A 12,381-nucleotide genomic window follows, 5' to 3' on the forward strand; every position below is an offset into this window, starting at 1 on the left:
CCTCAGTCTTTCCGGCAAGTCTGGCGCCAGTAAATCATTAAGGGTCTGGCGGCAACCTGCTGGTAGTACCAGCACGGTTATCACCAGACTCTTAATGAGCCCCCCATGTCTTTCTTGGCCTCGCTGCGGAGAATCAAGGGTGATGCTGCCTCTTCCTCTGCGAGGACTGGGCAGCGAGGCCCCCAGTCTTTGTTCCATTTCAGTTGGTGCGTGCCCAACAATGCCATCCTAAACACTGTGGCTACTCCCAGCAGGCCCAGAAGGAGGTGCTTTCTGTCCCGCCATCTAGTTGTAAAAGATAGTCCCCCCTCTCCAGAATACTGAAGCAAGGAATAGGACATCTTGTTTCTTACAAAATGACATTTCGAAGAAAAACATTTTATTTTTTTGTTACATTTTTGAAGAACACTTTAATTGAGTTGAGTGCAGGAGGGAGTGGTAGCATGTAGGAGAGAGAATTTAGGATTGGGGGAGTGGGATCAATAGGCAGGCAGTGCAGGTTAAGGGGTTTCCAGCTGCCTGGTATTGCTCCCGGTTGGGCTTGGCAGGGAGGAGAGGTGCTTCCTCCCTGCCACCCCCCTGTACATCAATGTCTAGTACATACTGTTTACATGCTGGTTAGAAAATATGCAATTGTCCATGATGGCTTTTTGTTTGATGTGTTTACTTTCATTTGCTATTCAATTTCACAATTTTGTTCAATATATGTGGCCTGATATTTTCAAAGAATGGTGCGTGTGTGTTCTTGGCAGGTCCTGACACATGCACTACTCATCTATTAAACCGCGAGTGAGGCTTTTTTGAAATAGCTTATACTGTGAACTGAATGATTACATTATTGCCCAGGATCACACACTTTGGTTAAGCGGGAAAGTCAGAATTTGAAACTTGCTTGAAATTTAGATAGTTGACTACGCATCCTCCAAGCTCAAGTTGGTACAAATATGTGTTGAAATTTGGTTTTGAATATCTGAAATAATACTCAATTTTATACAATTGCTTTAAGAAGTCACATGATAAACCAACCTGACAAGGTTATCATTGTAGAAACGTGTTGATGAAAAAGAGTAAGGGAGTAATTTTGTTTGCAATCCTAAATTGCACCACTCCTGTTTTCAGTTTTTTGCAAAAGTACACCTCCCTGCAATTGTAATTGTTTCCACCAAGTACTGGTAAAGTAAAGCATAAAACACTGGTAAATATCGCCTTTGATCTTCCCTTTTCCTCTATGTGTCTGGAAAAGTGTAAATACCTCCCACAATTAACAATTGTTTTACATGTAACCAGTGTAAAAATGTCAGGTGTATTCCATAGGAATCCATTGGTTTTGCAGCAACATAAAGATACATTCTGGTGGAAAACCAATCGGATTTGGCAAAGGGACCTTTAAGAGCAGGCAAACTTGTTAAATTCGATCTGCTCTCCAACTTCGCCTACCACACCATCCAAATTCCTGCAGTGAACAAAAAGTTGTGATAAATGCTTTTAGCGCAACTTTTTCCACTTCGCTTGACTTGGAAAATGATCCACTATGATTATAGCTTTATTTTCCCCATCCTGAATGATAGCCTACAAACTCCAGCATAAAAGTTAATGAGATGTTAAAAGAAATCTGATAAGAGTACCAACATCAACCCCAGACAAGTGTTTCGGTCTGGTTAGACCTCATCAGTATGGTGGAGCTGTGCCTCTCTAAGAATAGTGAGAAAAGGGTCCACGTCTGGGGCTGTTGCTGGTACTCTTGTTCAGAGGAGAATTGCTTAGCATTTCGGTGCTGGACTGCCCTAGGGCAGGACAAAGACTGATATGGTTTAGATATTTCTCCTTTGTTAAAGATAGTGAGCTAAAGACTCTGGGTAAGTCTATCATAACCGGGACTAATGTCCGGCATAGGTACTACCAGGTCCCCCCTTGTTTTTTGCATATTAAGTAACTTTGGGTCTCACCCTAAGTTACTAGGGGAATCCAGACGTGGACCCCTTGCTCACTATTCTTAGAGAGACACAGCTCCACCCTACTGATGAGGTCCAACTAGACCGAAACACGTGTCTGGGGTTGCTGTTGGTACACTTGTTCAGAGGAGAATTGCTTAGTATTTCAGTGCTGGACTGCCCTAGGGCAGGACAAAGACTGATATGTTTTAGATATTTCTCATCTGTGAAAGATAGTGAGCTAAAGACTCCGGGTAAGTCTCTCGTAACTGGGACTAATGTCCGACAGAGGGACTCCCAGGGCCCCCATTGTTTTTTTCACTTTTTGATTTTACTCCTCTCCGCTCCAGAATTACATTTTTGTTACTACCAACCTTATTTTTTCACTTATACCTAAGTTGTTATTGCAGCAGAATACATATTTTCAATGTAATTTGTAAAGGACCCCAGTTGATTGATGCACCTTCTGTAGACATCTGTGTGAAAGCAACATCATGGGGGTCATTACGAGATAGGTGGTAGCCATGGTGCTATTAGCACCATGGCTGCCTCCCATACCGTGACTGAGACCGGTCTTGTTCAAGTCCATTGTCCAGTCCATTCCGCCCCGCAGGGACCGGTAAAATTGAACAAACCATTCCCCATTCCCATTTGAGTCCCCATAGGGCTCAATAGGAATGGTGAGGGCGCTAATAAAGGGCTCACGACTAGCAAGCCTGTTATTAGCGCCCTGGTCCCTTAGCGGGACCCATAAAGGACGTGTGGTCCGACCACACATCCCTTACGGTTCCCGCTAAGCAGGGGAGTTGCTAGGTCTGGAAAAGACCCGGAGCTAAGCTGATGTCGGAACTGTTGGGACTGGGGGCTAGCTAGTCTTTTGGCTGTAGCTCCTGAGATTCTATCCGGGGCTACAACCAAAAGATCAGGGGCTATAGCCCCCTTAGCCCCCCCCTAGCAACGCCCCTGCCGCTAAGGGACCTCGGAATTGGGCGGTAGGGGATTACCGGCACCGGTCTCCTTACCGGTGCCGGTAATCCCTTACCGCCCAACTCATAATGACCCCCCATGTGTCATTTATTGTTTGATATAGTTAAACATTTAATAAAGCATGATGTGCAAAAATGCTATATTCCCACAACAAAATAGACATGCTTTAAATGACAGAAACCAACTTTGTGATTTTAGGTTTGAGAAAATAGTTGTAGGCCTGCTTAAGTAAGTGTGATTGAGTATGCTTGAGTAAGTGTGCTTCTTCACTTAGTGGTGTTTAATGGCCCTTCATCTCCCTGGTTGTTTGTGCTTTCATGTCTGTGGGGCATAGATCATTGTTTAGGGCAAGCAAACAAATCCTGGCTGGGCCTCCTGCAGTGCAGCCTCTCAGAATGATAATCTCTCAGAGGTTCCTGCTGCACATTAGGGCCTGATTCACAGAACGCTTTCCTATGGGATTGCGCCATTTAAAAACACTTCTATGAATCAGGCCCTTCGAGTGAAATGCCCACTGCTGGCGATTGAGCCGGCTCTCGCCAGAACCGAGATCCGGCTCCAGATGTGTAGCTGGATCTCGGGACCCAGCCAGAGCCAGCGCTGGGGAAAAAAAAAGGAAGCACCCGTGAGCAAACTATAACTTCCTCTGGTGACCCTGTGCAAGGGGTCACAAGAGGGAGTTACAGTCCTCAGCCACAACCCGGTTAATTTATTTATTTATGCAATGTTTGTCTGATACATGGACCCAGATTATTTATTTATTTCTGTAATGTTTGTAAATTACCTGTATCCGACACACATTGCATGAATAAATAAATACCCCTATTAGCATTGAAACTATCACACATGATGCAGCCACCCAACTGCTTTCAGAGGGGAGCTGCAGGAGCTGTGCTGGATGTGGTTCAAGTAAAAGAAAACCTTGCTTATAGCAACAGAAATCACCCTGTTTGAATAGTACCGAAGGGGAAGTTTAAAAAAAAAATGGGATGCAAACTGTGCATTTTAAAGAATATTTACTCAGCAACACTGGTCAAAACTATTTTTCCGCATAGTGAAGTAACTCATCATCAATGCCATGGAAGAGGTTTACAGTGGAATTGATATATAGTTTAGAAAAGAAGCAGCATGAAAGTAATAGCGCTGTTTAAAACTATTATTTTGGACATTTCCTTTGATCGGAGGTCAACTGCTAACTACACTCCCCTAAACCCTGCCTCCTCGGGCACCGTCCCCCGAAACCACTGCCCCCACCCGGCCCTTGTGGGATCCCCCACCAATTTCTTTCCATTTCCACCACTCTAAATGCCCCCCCACACCCCAAATTCCACACTCCCTCGGGTCCCACATTGAAGGCCTCCTTTCTAGGGGGGGGCAGGGAGTGGCCTTGGGGGGGCCTGTCCCCCCTGACTCCCCTGCTGGAGCCGGGCCTGCATGGGAGCCAACGCATGCCTAGGTGTTAGGAACAGCCCTGGCACTTAGCTATGCACTGCGAGGCTGCCTCTATGCCTCTCCTGTCAGCAGCCAGTCCTACCTCCTGCACTCAAATCCCTGTTATTGATCAGGAATGTTCATGCCGATAAAGGCGGGCATTGAATACAAGTTGCATTTGCATCCTGCATTGTTAATTGGCCCCACTTTGTCGTAACAAAAAGAAAGCCGTAATTAGGCCAACTTCTCGCTAAGCAGACATCTTGAATGCAGTGAAGTAACTTTGCTGAAAATGGTGAGGGGGGACATGACATCTACACGAAATGGGCCGCTTCCCAAATGAGAGGGACAAAATGGTGTGCCACGCAAGTTGAGGGGGATAAACACCCTAGCACCCCCTAAAAATGATGCCAATGCTTGAATGTGAACCTAATTCAAACAAACAGGGTCTGAGGGCAGGCACAGTCCAGAGAGATCCGAATTACACTACAAGAGTTGTCACGAATTTAACACCATGAAGGAGGCCAGTTCTTTAAATGGGCAGGTACTTGCTGATCCCGAGTACCTGCATTTATTTTATTTGAAAGACATAGTACCAGCACTTCTTAGCACGAAGTTAATACATTTAATGGCGGGTTACCGCCCCTTCCCAGCAGTAAGCAGGTCCTCAGGGTTAGCAAGTGCTTGCACTTCCGTGTTTCCATTTCAGAAACTGAAGGAGGCTCCTGTAATGTCTTACTTTTATTGGCCCCGCATGGACTGATCATTTTCGCAAAATCCTTCACTGTAGCTAAGATCACCCACAAAAAAATCTACCTCACAAAACACATGTTGCATGAGTATACACATGGCTCCCGATTCATGGAATTATCTGCGCAGAAAATCGGGACTTTGTGCCATTCTGCATGCAAAACCCCATTCGTCCATTCATGGAATCGACTGCGCAGGACTTTTCAGGGACTTGCGTGGACTTTGTGCAGGTCGAGTGTCTTGTGCAAGTCTCCCTGTAGTGTGTGGGTTGGGCCTCCCCAGAGTCCAAAATAGGGGGCAGAACATGCAAAATTAGGAAGAACAAGGGAAAATGTGGGTGTGTCGAAGGGATGACCTGCCCCAAGGTGATCGCATGCCCCCAACTGCGCACAACCAAGCGTATTCAAGGAACAGACTGCGCAGCATCACGTCGGGGGTTTCAGCACACAAAGCCCTAGATCTATCTGCCACATGTAAACAGGCGTAAGGCCCGAATCGCACCATGCATAGGTAAGGCCCGATTGGGAATATAGGGGTGCGTACACGCAGCCGGGGTTCCGGTCTCAGGTAGGTGCATGTATGCAGAGTAGCGGGGTGCAGGCGCGGTTTACGGGGGTTCGTACGCAGATTGACCGTGAAATTACTCGGTTACGGGAAATGGTGCGCATGTTTTTGGGAGTACTGTGAACAGTATTGGGGACCCTATGCAGTGTCGCCGGGGTGTTGGCTTGGTTGCGGGGGACACCACACAGGATTACCGGGGTGCATGAATTTGTGCCCAACCACCGCGCATAGGTAGGTATTAGTGGCCACATTTGCTTTGCAGGGGGGCATGTCGGGGGCGTTCCGACTGCGACTTGAGCATAGTGTTACTTTACGGGAAGGATTCCATGAATAACCGCATCACGCACAGGTGCCTCATTCGAGAGGGGAGTCCTTCTCACCGCGCGCGCGAACTGTGCAGGGTCTATGCACACTTTTCTATGAATCAGGCGGCCCAGTGGATTCCAGCTCACACAAGTCGGGTGTTTTAGCCACAACTTGCAGCACACACAGGTCGCGACTTTGACAATACTCACTTTGCGAGTGACAAATGATGACTTCTACCGTCCTCGAAAATTGCGGGAGAGTGTAGCCGCAGATGGCCCTGATTTATTGAAAAAGTGAACACTACAGGCCCAACTTCATGCAAAGTAAACAAGACAGTTAAAAGTGAAAACTAAATCAAATTAATGTTTCCTTGATAATGCTGTGAATCTTTGAAGAAAGTGAGGTATTTCAAGGGAAAAATGTTTTAAAAAAAATAAAAAAACTTCGTGCAGATTTGCACGTATTCGAAATCGGATTAATGGCAGGTTGGAGCAGGGGCCTTTTGTTAGAGAAACAGGTTTCTCATTTTCTTTTTGTCACAATTTGCTAGTTTGGGTGTGTCCTTAATTTCAATATCCCGTCAATTGAATTTACTCTAAAGACACCCATATTGCATATCTAAAATGGATGGCCGGTGATACAATGCAGTCGCGATGGTTTTTTTCCACCGTCTGATTGTGTTTTCGTGAATTGGGCTGAATTTGCGGCAGCCGCAACTGGTGCACAGTTTTTTCCCGCAAATGGCAGTTTTTTCCCGCAAATGGCTTCACGGCAGAAGAACTGTTTTGTGAATTGCTCCATCGAGCGCCTTTGCAGACAAGTCGAGGTCAGCTCTCCCCCTCTATTGAGACTGAATGATGCGTGGTCTGTTGTCACTTCCGCTCGTCGTTCCGCGTGGGCGCCGCTGGCATGAGCGTCTGAAGGCGCGCACATTGTGATACACGTGAACTCTGCCCTGAATAGGCTTCTTTCATTCTTGCAGGACAAGGTGTTCTCCGAGTTGGTGCAGTCTCTCCTGGAGCCAGCGGCCTCGGGGTACAACGTGGCGCTGCTGGTATGTGGCAAGGACAGCCCAGAGAAGACGGCCTTGATGCGCGGGGATGGCAGGCAGCCTGGCATTGTCCAACAGGTGATGGAAAAAGAAAGGAAGGGGAAACCTTTCCAATTGCTCATTATAAATTAATTGGTTGGCGGCATGGCCTCTTTCACAGACGTGGTGTGTCGGGTGACAGGGGAAGTTCTGCCCTTGTTTCATCTAATATAGAATAGAGGTGACACCCCATGTGCCCCTCTCAGCACCCCAGAACAGGACACAGTGAGCTCATTTCCTGGGGATCTCAGAAGAAGCAGCACGCAGATGTACAGTGAAAAACATCCCCCCTGTTTTTTTTTTAACTTTTATTGGGCATCATTATAAACTTGCCGGTCCGGTAACAACAGTACCGGTAAACTTGCCGGACCGGCAAACTCTGAGGTCTGCTTGCAGGTGCCTTTTTGCCTGCCAAGTCTGACCTGGCGGGCAGACCGGCACCCACGAGCACAGACCATGTCGGATGCACCGGCACCATTCACGAATGGTACCGGTGCATCCGACCTCCACATTCCCATTGAGCCCTATTGGGGCTCGAATGGGAATGGGGAGCATTATTTTACGGCACCTGGGAATGGGCAATTACTGGGTCTGCCGGGGCTGTAATGTCACGGTAATTGCCCATTCCTGGGCGCAGGGAAAAAAATGACTCTGGTGGCTGCCGGCACGGCTACCGCTGGAGTCATAATGAAGCCCATTGATTCCAAAACCTTTAGATTAGGACAGTCATCTTTTCCTGGGATCATTGAAGCTAATTAATATGTCCACACCCTTGTTCTGCTTCAGTCTTGACTCTGGGAAGAAAGCTCTAAAAACCCACACAATTAATGTGGCTGAATGGGGCCATGCGCTGCGCAACCGGGAGGGTGTGGGGGCTCCAGAGTTAAAGTGGGCTTGCTTGAATGTGAGTGCCGAATTGCAGGTGTTTTTTGTTGTGTTAAATCTGATCACCTTAACTCTCTCTCAACTAATGTTTATTCACTGTATTTCAAGGGTTTCATTATACTATAGTTTCTTCATGGCCCTCTACATGGCTGAACTCTTTAAAATCGGCTAGGAACTTGCCAACACTACTGCAGTCTCCTCCTCTCCTTCTCCCTCCCAGGCCCTTTGCTCTGCATTGGCCGCCCATTTTTCCTCCAAATCTTTTGATATCCTGTCCTTTCTGCCAGCTGCTCCCAGTCTTCTCCTGCCTCCTTTGGCCCTCCCACCACCCCCTACTCTCCTCTTTCTCTCCCATTACTCCAGATGAGATCTTTAGAGTTGTCCACTCTATGAAAGTCTCCTCTAAACAGGTGTTCCCCCACACCCTCAGAACCATCAAAGACATCATCGCCTCTTTCGCTCCAGCCTTGACTGTCCTCTGCAACCACTCATTTGCCACTGGCTCCTTCCCTCAACCCCTCAAGCAGTCTCTTGTGCACACCCTCCTAAAAAGCCATCTGCTGACCTGGCTAACTATCGCCCTATCTCTATCACCCCTTTTTTGTGCAAACCCCGTGGAGAAGCTGTTCATCCCTCAACTGACCCTTGACACCGAAATGGCCGGCTGACACTACAAGCACCAGTCCAGTTTTAGGGCTGCCAGAGGCATGGAAACTGCTCTCCTGAACACCCATGAAGACTCATTCTCTAACACTGCCTCAGTTCTGATCCTCCTCAATCTCTCTTTCGCTTTTGACACAGTCAACCACTCCATTCTCATACCCTTGGCATCACGGACTGGGCACTGGCATGGCTGACCTCAGTGGTCAAAGTGTACTAAAATAAGTATTGGAACTATGTTCCCTACTGGTCTGCCCTGCTCACCACAAACCCCATCTCTGCACCCCTTTCCTCACACAATTCAAACCCCCAAACAAACACACCTGCTATTTATGGGAATGTGCAGTGCAGTGCACTGAAGTGCAAGCTTCAACCTCTTCCTACACTTTTATTTTAAAACGAAACCATTCCAGAACGGGTTCTTTTTAAAATAAAAGTATAGGAGTGGTGAAACTTAAAAATAAAAAGTATGGGAGCACAGCTCCCAACCGCTCGTGCCCACTTCGACCTCTGGCTGACCTCCTTCCTTTCAAACAGACCCTCCCAAGTGCAAATGGGCCCTTTTCTCTCCTGCACCTCACTCTCTACCTGTAGTCTCCCTCAGGGCTTTATCCTACCGCCATGGCTCTTCAATATCTATCTGGCCCCTCTGGCCCACCTGATCTCCACTTTCTTCCCTCATTTCCAGTGTTACACAGATGACACACAGCTCTCTTTCAAGCTGCCTTCCTCTACCTCCTCCTCCCCCCTCATACCTGACTGCCTAACTGCTGTTAAGGCGTGGTGCTCTGCCAATGATCTCTGCCTTAATGCCAATATGACAGAGATCCTTCTGATTGGGACACCTGCTCCTTGTCCCCCCCCTTTCTGGCCTGACTCCCTGGGTACTCTCCCCTCACCCAGTTGTGAGGCAAAGAACCTTGGGATCATCTTGGACTCCTCTCTCTCTTTCTCTCCACACATTTCGGGCCTTGAGAAGTACATCTTTCAGCTGCACCTCCTCAGGGATATTCTACTTTTCCTCACCTTCCCCCAGAAGCTCAACGTCTCCAGAGCCCTGATTTTCTCTAGGCTGTACTACTGCAAGAACCGCTTCCTCAATCTGCCTCTTTCCTCCCTTCGCTCCCTTCAACTAATCCAGAATAGGACTGCAAGACCTATCCTTGGACTCCAGCCCTAAACTCTCTCCACTGGGTCCCAGTGTCTGGGAGGAAAGATTCAAGACCATTTGCATCACCTACAAGGCTGTCTGGGGTCTGGAACTCTCTAAATGTAGCTCTCCCTTCCAAAATACCTCCTCGCCAGAGTCCTTCAGTCCTCTGGCTCCAACTTTCTGCAGGTCAAACGTTTCTCCAAGCAGAGAGTGGAAGGTAGATCCCTTTCCTCGGCTGGTTCCTCCCTCTGGAACGGCCCCCCTGCCCTCAAACATAAGCTGGAAGTTCTTACATTCTGGAAACCTCTGATGACTTTGCTTTTCTCCTCTTCCTTCCCTCTCCCCCTCCTGTGCTAAATCTCCCTCTGCGACTGGGGCCTGGTCACTCCAGAGTCATACAGGGGCCAGACCACCCAGCATCCCTTGCCAGCACTTGCCCTCTGGCTCCCTTTCCCAGACCAGCCCAACTTGGTCCTCCCTGTCCACCCCACATATCCCTCTTTTCCCCTCTTCCCCTGGTACCTACTGCCTTGGCCCACCCAGCACTTGCCCACCCCGACCCTTGTGGGCACCCCACTCCTACACTTCTACACCTAACCCGCCCACACTTACTACCTCGTCATTCATTTGCACGGTATGTTTGTCACAAGACCAATATAACCATTTTTGTTGATCTACTTTTGTACCTACGCCCCCCCACCCATCTTGTCTTGTCGCGCCTGGAAACACTTGTGTGTAGGCTCCATACAAATGTCCAATAAATACAAATAAAATAGCCATGACAATTGTACATGTTGTACCAATAGTTTTCTTTTGGGCCCACTAGCTATGGCCAGTAGCCAGGACCCAACATGTTGCATAGTTTCTTTTGGGCTTAATAGCCATGGCCTTTGTCCATTGCCAGTGGCCACAGCCTTCAGCGATGGGCTCTGTACATGTTGCATAGTTTCTTCAGGTCTCACTAGCTATGGCCTTCGGCTGTGGCCTCTGTGCGAGTTGTACCAATAGCTTTATTTTGGGCCCAATAACCATGGCCACTGGCCATGTCACACCATTAGTTTGTTACCAAGCACCCATTGCCCCCTGTCCATTAGATGTAGACGTTGCAGATGTTAAAATTTTTTATTTCTTACTCCTCAATCCCACGTTCATTTCACAGTAATCATTTCCAATATTCCTGTGCCGGTTTGCCGATTCCGGCAATAACGGGAAAACATGCTGAAAATTAAAGTCTTCTCCATCCCCACAGGCACTCATCTTTGTCCCCGTTCTTTTTTCCAGGTCCCCTCGTTCCACTCAATTGTTTTTCCCTCCCTAACCCTCTCAGATTACCCCATCACTCATCACTTCATGTGATGCACATTTATTTCTGAGTGCATCTTGCGGCGTTGCCATGGTAATCTGGTGAGAATCCTGTGGTCTTCCCCAGAAAATGATCAACCTGTAACCCACTCCCCAGCCCACTCCCATATCCCCAACTTCACATGGTGTCTTCTTTCTCACTTTCGACCTCAAGCCTGATGTGATTGCTATTGCCATTGGTATTGGTATTTATTTACTGATTCTGGAAAAGCCATCCAAGCGCTGTTGTTCAACATGATTAGTGTTCCCCTAAGAGGGGATTACATAATCAGAAGAATTTTGAACCTCTTTCTGAAGTCGAGAAGGCTATTAGACTCTCTAAGGTCAAGGGGGAGGAGTTCATTCCAAAGCTTGATGGCATCCTTTTTTTCTCATTCAAATAGTGTTTTGAGTTCTTTCATTTTCATTTCATGGGAATCACTTGCATCAAGCAAAGAAAATGTCTGGAAAGCCTCTCAACCTCTCTGCTGCAAAGCACCAAGGCCACTACATTTAAAGGCTTTGGGAATTGCGAGGGCCGAATTTTGTTTTTTTAACACCCCCTTTACACCACATATAAATGTGGGGGGTAATGGGATATTATAGAAATATGGAGGGGTGGTGGGGGGTCTCCCCCCACATATCTATGCAGTGTAAAGGGGATTTAAAAAAAAAAGAAAAGTCGGAATTTTCGGCTGTTGCAATTACATGTGGTCGCAGTGATCACATCGATCCAAATTAAGTCAACGCTTTGTGCCCAAATTGTTTCTTATTTAGTCCAAATCTTCATTTTATAGCATGACAAACTGCACTTGTCATGGTGCAAAGTTTTCAAACATGTCACAATGTTTTTAAAAGTTGGGCAAACTTTGCCCTAGTGCTAATACCGTACAATCTTGTACTTACACCTGTGCAACGTTTCTGTAACCTTGCCCCAGGTGTTTCTGTTTTGTGGTTCAGGACGGTATGTCTGCATGTTCATTCTTTCATGTAGCTCATTGCTGGTCCCACCAACATAATATCCTTGTGGACATTTCTTGCTTTGGATGAGGTATACCACATTGGACATTTTTCAGTTGTATGTCCATTGTATCTGTAATTCTTAGTTCTGTAGAGTTGTTACAGATGATTTGGTGAAAATGTGTTGGCAGGTTCTGCAACGCCTAGTATTGCATGTGTATGTACCGTATCTTATTTCTTATTGATCTGATAGAATGTGTTTCTGGTGACGGTTCATGCTAGATTTTCCACTTGTTTGTATGCAGTTAAAGGGTTTGCTCGAA

General features: G+C 47.1%; 1 protein-coding gene across 1 annotated transcript in view; it reads left to right on the forward strand.

Annotated features, from left to right (window-relative positions):
* The first annotated feature begins 4,863 nt into the window (after positions 1-4,863).
* Positions 4,864-12,381, forward strand: part of LOC138447989 (uncharacterized) — a 314,717-nt gene continuing 307,199 nt past the window's right edge. Inside the window, exons 1-2 of the mRNA XM_069604515.1 lie at positions 4,864-4,893; positions 6,952-7,098. Coding sequence (XP_069460616.1) covers positions 4,864-4,893; positions 6,952-7,098 — 177 coding nt within the window. The remainder of the gene's footprint in view (positions 4,894-6,951; positions 7,099-12,381) is intronic.

Source organism: Ambystoma mexicanum, chromosome 3q (genome assembly GCF_040938575.1).
Source record: "Ambystoma mexicanum isolate Mex_15411 chromosome 3q, UKY_AmexF1_1, whole genome shotgun sequence".
Lineage (NCBI taxonomy): Eukaryota > Metazoa > Chordata > Amphibia > Caudata > Ambystomatidae > Ambystoma > Ambystoma mexicanum.